The following is an 11,711-nucleotide window of genomic DNA, read 5'->3' as shown; positions in this document are numbered from 1 at the left end:
GGCTCAAACTACTTGCATAAGATAAACCTAACACGTCCTACGCATGCTAGTTATGACTAAGGTTTATCTATGCTACTCTCTACTTACCCCTAAAAAGACTTGCAACCTAGCTAATCCTAATCAAACTAACTAGGAAAGTAAAGGAATGCAAGGTAGAGTAAGTGCGGAAACGTAATGCGGTAAGTAAAGAGGTAAGTGCAAGAGAGATGCAAACTCCCGAGTAGACACGGTCATGTAACGTGGTTCGGCATAAACGCCTACGTCCACGGGACACCGAGGCTCTTCCGATCACCGTCTTGCACTACGCCACCAATGGCGATGCCGGCAAGCAAAGGCAAGTGCCCACAAGACACCGAGTCTCGTGCACCGCCACCGTCTCTCTCGCGCCCTGAGACCCGCGAGGGGCGGCTCCCCCTCGACCCCCGTCCGCTAACCGGGTAGCGGAACCCCCGTAGGGGCTGCCCTTCGGGCCTTGCTACGCCTATTTTCTCTTTCTCTTTGTCATCACTTGAACCTAAAAGCCTGAGAATGATCATCTTAACAATCATATTAGTCCAAGTGTTGTGTTGTCATTCGATCACCAAAATCACTCGAAATGGCATAAATGGTGCCATGTTCGTTACACCGGGCGAGGCTGGCGGGGCAGGCCGGGCGAGCGGGTTGGGTCGCGTGGGAGGTTTGGGTCCAGCTAGAGCAGGTTAGGATAGTTAGCCTTTAGTTTTAATTTGAATTGGCTTAATTCAAATTAAAACTCACACAACTCAAACAAAAATTATTCAAAACCGAATTTAAACAATGTAGATTCAATTAAACTCCAACTCCAAATATAGCACACTAACATTTATATCCTTATATTTGTTTTGCTTTTAATTTTCTAGGAATTCGAGATGGAAAAGGAGATCAGCCTTACATTATTTCTACCTAATTACACATGCACACAAAAAGTGTTTTTGAAATTTCACATTTTTGCACTATATAACATTCCGTAAAAATACGGGATGTTACATGGAGTGCCTTGGCCAAAGCGCCCGCACCACAGGGGGCGTGAAGGTTGTGGCCGCGTGGTGGAGCGGCTTGGCCGCCAAGCCCGCACTGCAAGGGGACGGGCCGCCTTCGCCGGGAGGGAGCTTGCCTGCGGTGGCCTTGACGGCGAAGGCAATGGAGGAGTCATAGAGCGGGATGAGGGCGAACTGCCTGAGAGGTCGCGAGGGGCTCGAGCCCCCGCTCGCGCCAGGGCAGGTTGCGACATATGTTATGACATGTTTTGTATTCTATAAAATTATTATTTATTATTGTATTTTAAAAATATGTGCGTGTCGCACATGCACTCTGCTAGTGGGCAATAAAGAGATTATTACTAATCCCTTCAAATCACTTGTGCACAGAAATATCTCTTTTTTGGAAGAAAAAACAAAATTAGTTCTCGTAATCGATGGGAATAAATCACGCATTTCCATTTTTGTTCTTTATTTTTAAATATTTGCCTTTTGCTTATACCTTACCGACCACTGATACATCGAACTTTTAAGAGAACCATCCAATGAGACAAATATAAATAAAAATTATGATGTAGTCTTTACATAAGACCATCGGTACACAAGCACCCCAACTAATATAAATATTAATGATCCAAACTAATCGGAACACACAATACACCAAGTTCTTAATTCTTGAGCTCGCTGGCTGACCTAACTAACTAAACAGCCACTTACGGCAAGGCTAGCTGTGCCTTTTCTGCTCCACTTGCCACTTTGTTTGCTCCTACTATTTGCAATTGTAGCCACGACATGCATGACCACAGCTCCAACCACAGAAAACCATCATCCAACCTCTCAAAACCTCTCCTTGTCCTCCCATTGGCCGGCTAGCTACTGTGGCTGCCCACAGCACCGCACATCTTCTCTCTCTCTCTCTAGGCTGGGACGTTTGCGTAGGGAGCAGGGCTAGTACGACTCAATCAAGTAATTAAAGCAAGATTAGCCCCGGTCCAGCCCCCAAAACTAACAAGAGGCACCAAACCAAAACCAAGAAAAAAACAAACTTTCCCGGCCATGCATCATTTTATTCAGCTAAGATTGTAGAACAGCTAGCACATAGTACACACACCATGATGAAGAGGAAGCAGATGAGCTGGTAGCTAGATATACACTAGTACAATCCAGCTGCAATGCCCGGCTATGAGGAGCTCTAGTCCATGAGCAACCCCTCTTCCCCGGCCTCTTCCAGCAGCGCCGCTCAGCACCAAGAGACGACCTTGCAGCAGCAAGAGCAATCCGCCGCCGGCATTACTCTCCCCCCTGCTGCAGCGTTCGCCGACGACAAGGACTACAACGCCGAGCTGTCGCCTCCGCGGTGCGAATGGGAGTTCCGGCTGGCGGCCACCGTGCCGTCCACCGCCCTGCCCGGGGCGTCCGACGCCATCGGCAGCGTCGACTTCGACCCCACCGGCCGCCTCCTCGCCACCGGCGGCATCGCCCGGAGGATCCGGTTATACGACGTGGCCTCCCTGCTGGTGGATAGCGGCAACGACAGCAGCGCCGGCTCCGGCTCCGGCCCCGCGGCGTGCATCTGCGTGCCGGCGAAGCTGAGCAGCGTGCGGTGGCGCCCGGCCGGCGCGCCGTCGGCGGTGGTGGGGTGCGGCGACTACGACGGCGTGGTGACGGAGTACGACGTGGAGCGCGGCGTGGCGGCGTGGGAGCGCGACGAGCACGCGGGGCGGCGCGTGTGGTCGCTGGACTACGCCCCCGGCGCGGCCATGGCGGCGTCCGGGTCGGACGACCGCACGGCGCACGTGTGGGACCCGCGCGCCCCGTCGGCGGGCTGGGCCACCGCGCGCGCTGGCGGCGCCGTGCTGTGCGTGGAGTTCGACCCCTCGGGCGCGCCGCAGCTGGCCGTCGGGTCCGCGGACCGCCGCGCGGTGGTGTTCGACGTCCGCGCGCTGGGCCGCGGCGCCGTGGCGTGGATGGACGGGCACGGCCGCGCGGTGACGTACGTGAGGTGGGCGGGCGGCGGGGCGGCGCGGCGGGTGGTGACGTCGGCGGCGGACGGGACCCACCGGCTGTGGGAGTGGGGCGGCGCGGCGGCGGCGGCGCGGGAGGTGCGGTCGTACAGCGGCCACGCGAGCGCGCGGAGCTTCGTGGGGATGGGGGTGTGGCGCGGCGCGGGCCCCTCGTGGCCAGCGGCTCCGAGTCCAACCACGTCTTCGTCTACGACCTCCGGTGGGCCAAGCCCATCTGGGTACACCCCTTCGTCGGGGGGGCCCACGGCCCAGCCACTGCTGCTGCTGGTGGTGGGTTCGTCAGCGCGGTGGCGTGGCGACAGGGCAGCGACGACGGCGGCGGCGGCGCGCTGGTCGCCGGCGGGTCGGATGGCGTGCTCCAGATGTTCACCTGCCATCGGCGGAAGGCGGCCGGGGACGGCGACGACGCTTCTCTTCTCATGTGACTTCGTTGCTCGTGTTTTTATTCCTCCTTTTTATTATTTATTTTTATTTTCTACCCTTTTCTTTCGGACAAAGAAAAGAAGAATTAAGCAGCGAGGGTAAGTACATGTTAGACTGAAATTAAATGAGTGGAGGACAGAAGAGAGATGGATGATGCTGAAGATGATTCTTTTTCTCTTTTTTTTTTGTTTTTCTTTTCTGGGCGATTATGCACGCATCATCCCTGACAATGTACTGATCTATTTTTTAATGAATAATAAGAAATGCCATGATGACACTATTATTTATTTATCAAATTCCGTGATGAATCCACTCTGCATGTACGCTTCTGTTTGCTTGCATTTGCATTCCATTGCACGAGCTCATCATTTATGAGGCATTTCGCTCTGTTGTTAACGTGCATTGTACTTCGGTTCTACAGCAACATCAGCCAGTTGGACTAGGCCCAACTAAGAACAGGCGAGATGTGGCCTCCAATTGGGCCCTTAGGCTTTGGTTCTTTAGGCCTGTTCTAATAGAAGGCCCAATTTCCTCTCAAAAAAAAATAGAAGGCCCAATTTCTGCTGGCCACAAAGGCCCAAACTGGAAACCCTAAGGCGACTTCCTTCCTTCCCTCTCTACCAACTCGGCGGCGGCCTCTCCTCTCTTCCTCGTCCTTCCACCGCACGCAGGCCATCGAGGTGAGCCTACTGCGCCTGCGTCCTCCGGAACCCTAGCGCGCGCGTTAGCTCCGTCTCCCTCCGCACGGGACTGAGGCGTCGCGCTGTTGTTCTCCGCGCAGATGTCGTCGGCGGAGGCGAAGGCGGCGGTGGTGCCGGAGTCGGTGCTGCGGAAGAGCAAGCGCGAGGAGCAGTGGGCGGCGGAAAAGAAGGAGAAGGCGCTCGCGGACAGGAAGAAGGCGCTGGAGAGCCGCAAGATCATCTTCGCGCGCGCCAAGCAGTACGCGCAGGAGTACGACGCGCAGGTGAGCGATCCGCCTGCCCCGTCCCGGTCTGAGTCCCTCCCTTCGTGCTGCGCTACGCGGCCTGGATGCTTGCGACGGATTTGATCGGACGGTGCGCAATTTGGTTTCGGAAGATTGAGTGAACACTGAATACCTTGTCAAGTGCTATGATTTATAATAGTATAATGCCGATTCTTGACGGGGATAAGGTTGCTGATTTTTAGACCAATTGTTAATTAGACTTTGTTTATTGAGTTTGGAATGTCCTGATGATTTTTTGCGTTATGTGCAGGAGAAGGACCTTGTGCAGCTCAAGCGTGAGGCCCGGCTGAAGGGTGGGTTCTATGTGAGCCCTGAGGCAAAGCTTCTGTTTGTGATCCGCATCCGTGGGTATGAAGCCATCTCATCTCATTTGCTGATCCGCTTGCTGTGCTGAAGTGCTATTTTTTTTTTGGCGAATTTGATGTGTAGTATCAATGCCATGCACCCCAAGACCCGCAAGATCTTGCAGCTCCTGCGTTTGAGGCAGATCTTTAATGGCGTTTTCCTCAAGGTTAACAAGGCCACCATTAACATGCTGCGCAGAGTGGAGCCATATGTTGCATATGGGTAAGTTCAAATCTGTTTAGCTTCCATGAGCGTGTTCTATTTTCCAAATTTAGCTGCTTCAAATCTAAGAATGTGGTGCATTTCAAAGATGATGTAAAAAAAAGGAAAATTGTTGCAATCCTTCACGTCGCACACCAGTAGTAATTCTTTAGGTTTCTGTTAGTGTGGCTGGCACACTTTACTATTATGATGTTTAAAATGCCTGGTTTCTGTAATCAGTTGTGGTATGTACCTGCACCGTGGTGTTGTGACATGAATTCAGTAGAAAGATTTGAGGTTTTTATGGATCTTCTGGTTCTGGAGAAAGGTCTAAACTTTTGTCATTATTCTTGTCCTTGTTTATCCAGTTAGTGGTTCAGTCGGAACCTTGCTGTCTTTTATTGGCATACTGACATGATGTGTACGCTCTTCCAGATTTCGACTGATTACGTGCAATGCGACATGACTCAGCCCTTTTGGTGCCAACTGCCAAAACCTAGTTCGTATTAGTTGCTTTAATGGCTGGATCATAAAGCTGAGTCACGAGAGTCAGGAATAGTACTAGATACCTGTTGTCACTGTGTGTTGATGTTTCAGTTCCTCAGTATTTTAGGTATAAATGATTTTTTATGCTTCTGTATAGCCTGAAACATCTAGTATTTTATCTTCAGGTATCCGAACCTGAAGAGTGTAAGGGAATTGATTTACAAGAGGGGTTATGGAAAGCTGAACAAGCAGAGGATTCCTCTGAGCAACAACAATGTCATTGAGGCGGTGAGCCATCCAAAGCCTCTGTGATCATTCTTCAGATATATGTGTTTCAATTTGAATCTAAATCATTTCCCTCTACTAACTGGCTGCCAGGGCCTCGGGAGTCACAACATCATATGCATCGAGGATCTTGTCCATGAGATCATGACCGTTGGCCCACATTTCAAGGAGGCCAACAACTTCCTGTGGCCATTCAAGCTGAAGGCACCACTTGGTGGCCTGAAGAAGAAGAGGAACCACTACGTCGAGGGTGGTGATGCCGGTAACCGTGAGAACTACATCAACGAGCTCATCAAGAGGATGAACTAAGCTCTTCTATCCTGTGAGATTGATTTTCTAGGTCTGAGAAGTTGTTTTCCTCTAGGGAGTCAATGTTGGATAATGACATATATGCAACTTTGCAGTTCATAGAACTGGGCTCTTTCACAGCGAGACTTCCAATAGGAAATCTGTACTGTTTATGCATGTGGAGATATTTGTGCTTGTCAACTCATGTTGCCATTTATGTGCGTGTTGTGATGTTCAAATCACTTCCACCCACCATCATCATACCCAAGTAAGCTATCAGTTCATGATCAGCATCCCATCATACTGTCTAGATGGATTCTTTATTTTGGAGTGCTTGCTGAGCCTCTCCTGTAACCCAATTGCAGAGAACGATGCGTGTCCAGGCCCTTCAAAAATCGCCATCTTAGGTGGTAGCAGTGTACATCAGCGTTTAGCCTGCAAGGTCAACGTATAATTGCCTCAGAGCTTGCACTGTCCTACATCAATCTACATCACCGCTTGCAAATGATGTCACGGATGAAAGGTGTCCACGTGGTTGCAGTCTATTTCTACGTTATGTCTCGTTTCTGCCATGGCCGATTGGTATTGTGAACTCATGAGGCTTCTTTGGATGCTGATTCCAAAAGATGTTAACTCGTTTCGTCATGGCTGACGCACAATCGGAGCACTCGTGTGGCTACTGAATAATAGCTGTGACATATCCCCTTTTATTCTCAGATGTATAAAACAAGTAGATTTATGTGATCCGCACTGGCTTGAGAACTTGCGAGAAATGAGTCTGCTCGTACACGGATGGCCTCATCTCCTCCACTTTGGGCTTTGGGCGCCGCCCTCGGCACTGGCAGGCCTGCTAGGATAATGCACCTGCACACACTTGGATAAGCTTTTCTTTGCTTGCTTGGTAGGCGATGCAGGACAGCTCCACATACATGGTACAAACATGCCAGAAATGGCGTTCTTGCAAAGGTATAGTAACCAAGCCAATCTCAGCATGCTGTTTCCTAGTTACTATGCTCCAGCATTAGATGAACAAAAACCACAGGAACACTGGCAAATTACCTATTTTTCAGCTCTACTGTTCATTGCATAAACACGTTTTCTTTTTCCTTCTTCCAGATATTCTTTTTGAAGAACACAACATCACAACCCCTAACTGTCATTGCAATGTCACTTGTTCTTCATCATTCAAGCACAAAGCCACCATGATTAGTATTTGGGCACAGATGTTCAATTAGCCCTCCACTCAAGAGCCACAAGAGGGCCTAATTATTCTAGCGTACATGCTTAGCAAGATGACATAGTTTTCTCAGCACTCCCTACCTAATTCTGCAAAGATATACTGACAATTTGCAGTGACGGCAGCCTTGATTATTCGGCGCGTATGTCCTCGTATGAGCTGGACCTGCGTATACAATCCCCCCATCTCGCCTGTCCCTCTGTGGATTATAATTCTCAAGCAAGCAAGCATTGACTTGCATCCCATCATTGCAAGTACAGATGAGCCCCAGTGCATGTTCCTAGTGGCATTGTTTAGTCCCCGGCATATTTTGCACATCACCATTGTTTCCGTGTTCTTTTATTCGTCGGCGAGTTTCAAATCAAATCGTTTCTCATATTTACTTTGCGTTCTAGATGGATGGATGGATGGATGTGACAAGAAGAACAGAAAGTCTTGCTGCTCAGGAAGTTGTTAACTGGGGTGTGGAGTTCAGACTTCAGAGGGCTCCCATTCAGACAAAAGATTCCTTATATCATCCCTCCATTCAGAGCAATGCAGATAGTTTAACCAGTTGCTCACAATTTTATAGTGCAAGATGCGAAATTGTACGAAGATTAGGTGTTTGTCCACATGCAGCTGTGCCCAAGTCAATTTGCCAACAATTATAGTTTTGCCTAGCTTCTACTAGTTTATAGCTGTCGGCTAATGTTGAGAAAGAATTCTTTTGATTTTTCTCGTAACCAAATCGCCGTGTTTGATGCTGAGACAGAGAACAAGAAGGGATTAGGATGCCCCTTGAGTTGAGATCACATGGAATTGTCCTCTCTTCTAGGACATGGTTGCGTATTAAAATTTAAAATAGGACAGAGATATCAAGCATGATAGGACCCCTCCCTCATGCCATATTATTAGCTACCTCTAATTTCTTTCTACGCACTGGATAAAAAATTTCAGCTAATATGTCTCTCTCTCTTATATGGGGTTAACTATAGCTACTCACTGGATCATGACTCTTTGTTTTCGGTTCGTGTGCCTCGCGAGCTTGAGGGCATGTTTCGGTCTTTCAGAGAAGGTGTGGTTGCCAGGTATATACACTTGTTGAATGTTATTACTGTACCAGTATAGATGCGACACTTGATTGCGGGTGGCAATGTGGCCTTATTTATAATATGGTTCTGAATGGTCAGTTGGAAAGGAAGAAACTGCTGGAGTGATCTGATTGATTACCAGTCATTAGTGTAAATATTGACATCAAAATCTAGCCGAGTTCTGTAATTCCCCCCTCTTAATTATGGATCATGAATGTCAGTAGTGTAACAACATACAGAACTTCCAAATCTAAAGATTTTACGGGCAATTGTGTTTGAACTTCATCCATCATGTAGCAGTGTTGACATCGGTTCATCTCAGCATCTGTCGTTATACAGAAGGTCTTCTCTTTTTCCCAAGTGAAGAGCTTAAGAACAAGGAAAGAGAAAAAGTAGCGCCTGCACTTAGATTTGAAAACAACTGCTGCCAGGAAAGGACAAGAACATCAAGAGTTCATTATGCTTAAGTTGTCAGACTGAAACCATTAGTTATCTTGCAATTGAGCATCACGTCATCACTTACCAGAAATCAAGCCAAGTTCTTGAAACAGAGGCAAATATATCACCACGAGGAAAAGGACACCGGTTTGCACACTATATGAAGTTATGACCACACAAAAACGCGTAAACCGACCTGATTAGGAGCTCTGAATAAACCATTCTGCCAACTCAATTGCTCTGACATTGGGTGAAAACAGCACCGTGATTGGCATCCAAGCTCCCCATCATTGTTGGTGTGTGCTTCCTGAGGTCATTGTTTATGCATATACCCAAAGTGCATTTCACCATCTCGATCCCTGCAACGCAAATCCTTCTGGATCCCAACAAAGCTGTCGTTTCTTGTGCCCATGGCTCTTCGGTTCATCCTTGCCCTTCTCTAAGCAGATGCTTCCCAATGATTGCCATCGGAAGAGGGATGGATTGATCATTCAGGCCGTGTCATTGCCAATCCAAGTGTCCGTTCATTTGCAAAGCTCATGTCAATGCTCTCCGCTCATCATTGGTGGAGACAGTCTGACCTTCATTGCGCTGATTATTGGATAACGGCGCTTTTCACTAAAGAAATTGGATCGTACATTATACTAGTTCCTGACCACTTCATCTGAAACTTAACCTTCAGACTTACGGTCTCTGAAAAATACCGTCTCTGAACTGCTGTGCCATTCAGTAAAACTCAGACAACTTTGAAACAGCGTAACCAATACCGCCACAAGTTACGACTGCGATTGCGACAGCTTTGATTCCTGAAACAAAACAGTATGTGATCCTAGTGCCAGCAAGCATTCATATTTCACATCATCATTAGAACTAAGCCAAAGTTTAGTGAGGTACTCTGAGAATCTTCCTTGTGTAATGGAGAGATAGAGGTGACATCCTCTGACCAAGCTCCCCCCTCATAATCTCAAGCATGTGCAGGCAGCCACCTACTCAATTCCCCTCAATTAAACTAAACCGAGAAGCAAAATGAAACAGCCCTTTAAATCACAAGGGGCACATGGTGCCGAGGGACTGCTACTACTGCAACAGCTCATCTTCAGAGACATAAGAGGCGCAAGAACAAGCCTGGAGAAGGAAGAAGACGACGGCAGCGGCGATGGGGTGCCGGTCCTGCGAGAAGCCCAAGATGAACTACCGGAAGGGGCTGTGGTCACCTGAGGAAGACCAGAGGCTCAGGGACTACATCCTCAAGCATGGCCTTGGCTGCTGGAGTGCTGTTCCTGCAAAGGCTGGTGAGAAGATGCTCTGATTTCTCCTATCCTTCCATGCACATTGCTGAATTCTAGTCTCGTCTGCAATCAGCAAGAGCAAATTTTGCTTTAGAAATTTTGTTCAAATTCAGCTTTGTGATCCATTTGAAACGCCACATGCTTGACTAGCGAGGACAAGAGCAATTCATATTTTCAGCTGCAAACTCTACCGTTGTTTCTGACTTTTCCTCTATCCTTTTGGGATGCAATTTGGATTTGGTTCCTCAGGTCTCCAGAGAAACGGCAAGAGCTGCCGCCTGCGTTGGATCAACTACTTGAGGCCCGGATTGAAACGTGGAATGTTCTCTCAGGAGGAGGAAGACGTCGTCATCAACCTTCAAGCCAAGCTGGGAAACAAGTAATTTTCTTCTCTCCCGAACTATGTTTTTCCAAACAATGAAACAAGTATGCAGCAGCAGAATGCTAAAGATACAATACTAGCAAACTAATTAGTACTTTAGAGCCAGATATGACCTTGACAAGCCTAGAGAAAATTTGCTAATTAACTGCAACAAAAAAGAAGCTTTACTGTTAAAGAAAAACACCAACAATTCACATTTCGTACCATGCCCATGTTTCTGATGATTTGGGATATCAGGTGGTCGCAGATTGCGATGCATCTGCCCGGGAGGACCGACAACGAGGTGAAGAACTACTGGAACTCGTACCTGAAGAAGAGGGTGATGCAGGCCCAGGGCGGCTCCAACCCCAAGAGCCCAGCCGAGCTCACCTCCATGAGCACCACCGAGCCGGCCATGTCCATGTCCATGTCCATGCACCACCACCACCAGGTCAAGAACAGCAGCGGCAGCACCACGACGTCGCACGACCAAGATGCCAACATCAGCAGCAACGGCCTGTCAGGGCCTGCGCCCCTGGCCCAGAAGCCGTTCGATCACCAGGCGCAGCAGCAGCCCAAGAACTTCGACTTCTCCGACTGGGTGCCGGCGCCGGAGAGCTACTCGGTGTCCGCGCACTGGCCCGCCTCCACGGTGAGCTCCGGCAACGTGACGCCGTCGCACGGCGGCGCCTTCGGGGATCAGATGAGCGGCAGCTACGGCGCGCTGCCGCCGCACCCGGACCACCAGGCCGGCGTCGGCAGTCATGGTGCCGCCGCCACGGGCATTGCAGGCAGCGGGTACTTTGATCTGCTCAACATGGGGGATATCTATGGGGGATTCAGCTCGACGAACGATGATCTGCTCTTCTGAACTGATGGTTTGGGAGGTGTCATGTGAACAGTGTTTGTGTTGTGCATGAGTGTAAGCAAGAAATGCCGCGGTATACTTGTTCGATTTGATTCTTCTTCTTTTGTCGGAATTAATTAATGTGATGTAGAGAACACACCCTAGGCTGGACATAATTCTTTGGTTTCTTTCTACAATAAAAATGCGCATCAATCTGTTTGTGTAAGTGTAAATGTGAGTTAGTCGACGTATAGTATGCTTCTGACAGGGCTCTCCTCCAGTGTAAAGAGGCCATTGTTCAATTACTTCTCAAATTTTCTGCAGGTACTTGTTTTGAGTTGAAATGGACCTGGAAATCAAACTGTTAAGTACTGCCCTCATCTAATGGACAGACATTACACAGATGAGAGAGATGCAAGCTCAACGGAAATCACTGT

At 48.9% G+C, this 11,711-nt stretch overlaps 2 protein-coding genes and 1 pseudogene across 2 annotated transcripts; all 3 read left to right on the top strand.

The window, feature by feature from the left end:
* Positions 1 to 1,668: 1,668 nt before the first annotated feature.
* Positions 1,669 to 3,731, top strand: LOC120654415 (annotated as a pseudogene).
* A 263-nt stretch (positions 3,732 to 3,994) lies between these two features.
* LOC120654417 (60S ribosomal protein L7-3-like) lies at positions 3,995 to 6,271 on the top strand. The gene is made up of 6 exons (XM_039931942.1): positions 3,995 to 4,122; positions 4,224 to 4,406; positions 4,678 to 4,775; positions 4,857 to 4,994; positions 5,645 to 5,747; positions 5,838 to 6,271. Exons 2-6 carry the CDS (start codon positions 4,224 to 4,226, stop codon positions 6,051 to 6,053), a joined length of 738 nt encoding a protein of 245 aa, XP_039787876.1. The 5' UTR covers positions 3,995 to 4,122; the 3' UTR covers positions 6,054 to 6,271.
* A 524-nt stretch (positions 6,272 to 6,795) lies between these two features.
* Positions 6,796 to 11,593, top strand: LOC120654416 (transcription factor LAF1-like). The gene is made up of 4 exons (XM_039931941.1): positions 6,796 to 6,998; positions 7,665 to 10,069; positions 10,316 to 10,445; positions 10,686 to 11,593. The coding sequence occupies exons 2-4, from the start codon at positions 9,934 to 9,936 to the stop codon at positions 11,296 to 11,298; spliced, it is 879 nt and encodes a 292-aa protein (XP_039787875.1). The 5' UTR covers positions 6,796 to 6,998; positions 7,665 to 9,933; the 3' UTR covers positions 11,299 to 11,593.
* Positions 11,594 to 11,711: the final 118 nt, after the last annotated feature.

The sequence above is a fragment of the Panicum virgatum genome, chromosome 1N, assembly GCF_016808335.1.
Source record: "Panicum virgatum strain AP13 chromosome 1N, P.virgatum_v5, whole genome shotgun sequence".
Classification (NCBI taxonomy): domain Eukaryota; kingdom Viridiplantae; phylum Streptophyta; class Magnoliopsida; order Poales; family Poaceae; genus Panicum; species Panicum virgatum.
Note: the sequence above shows the minus strand (reverse complement) of the source record. Positions and strands in the feature narration are given on the sequence as shown.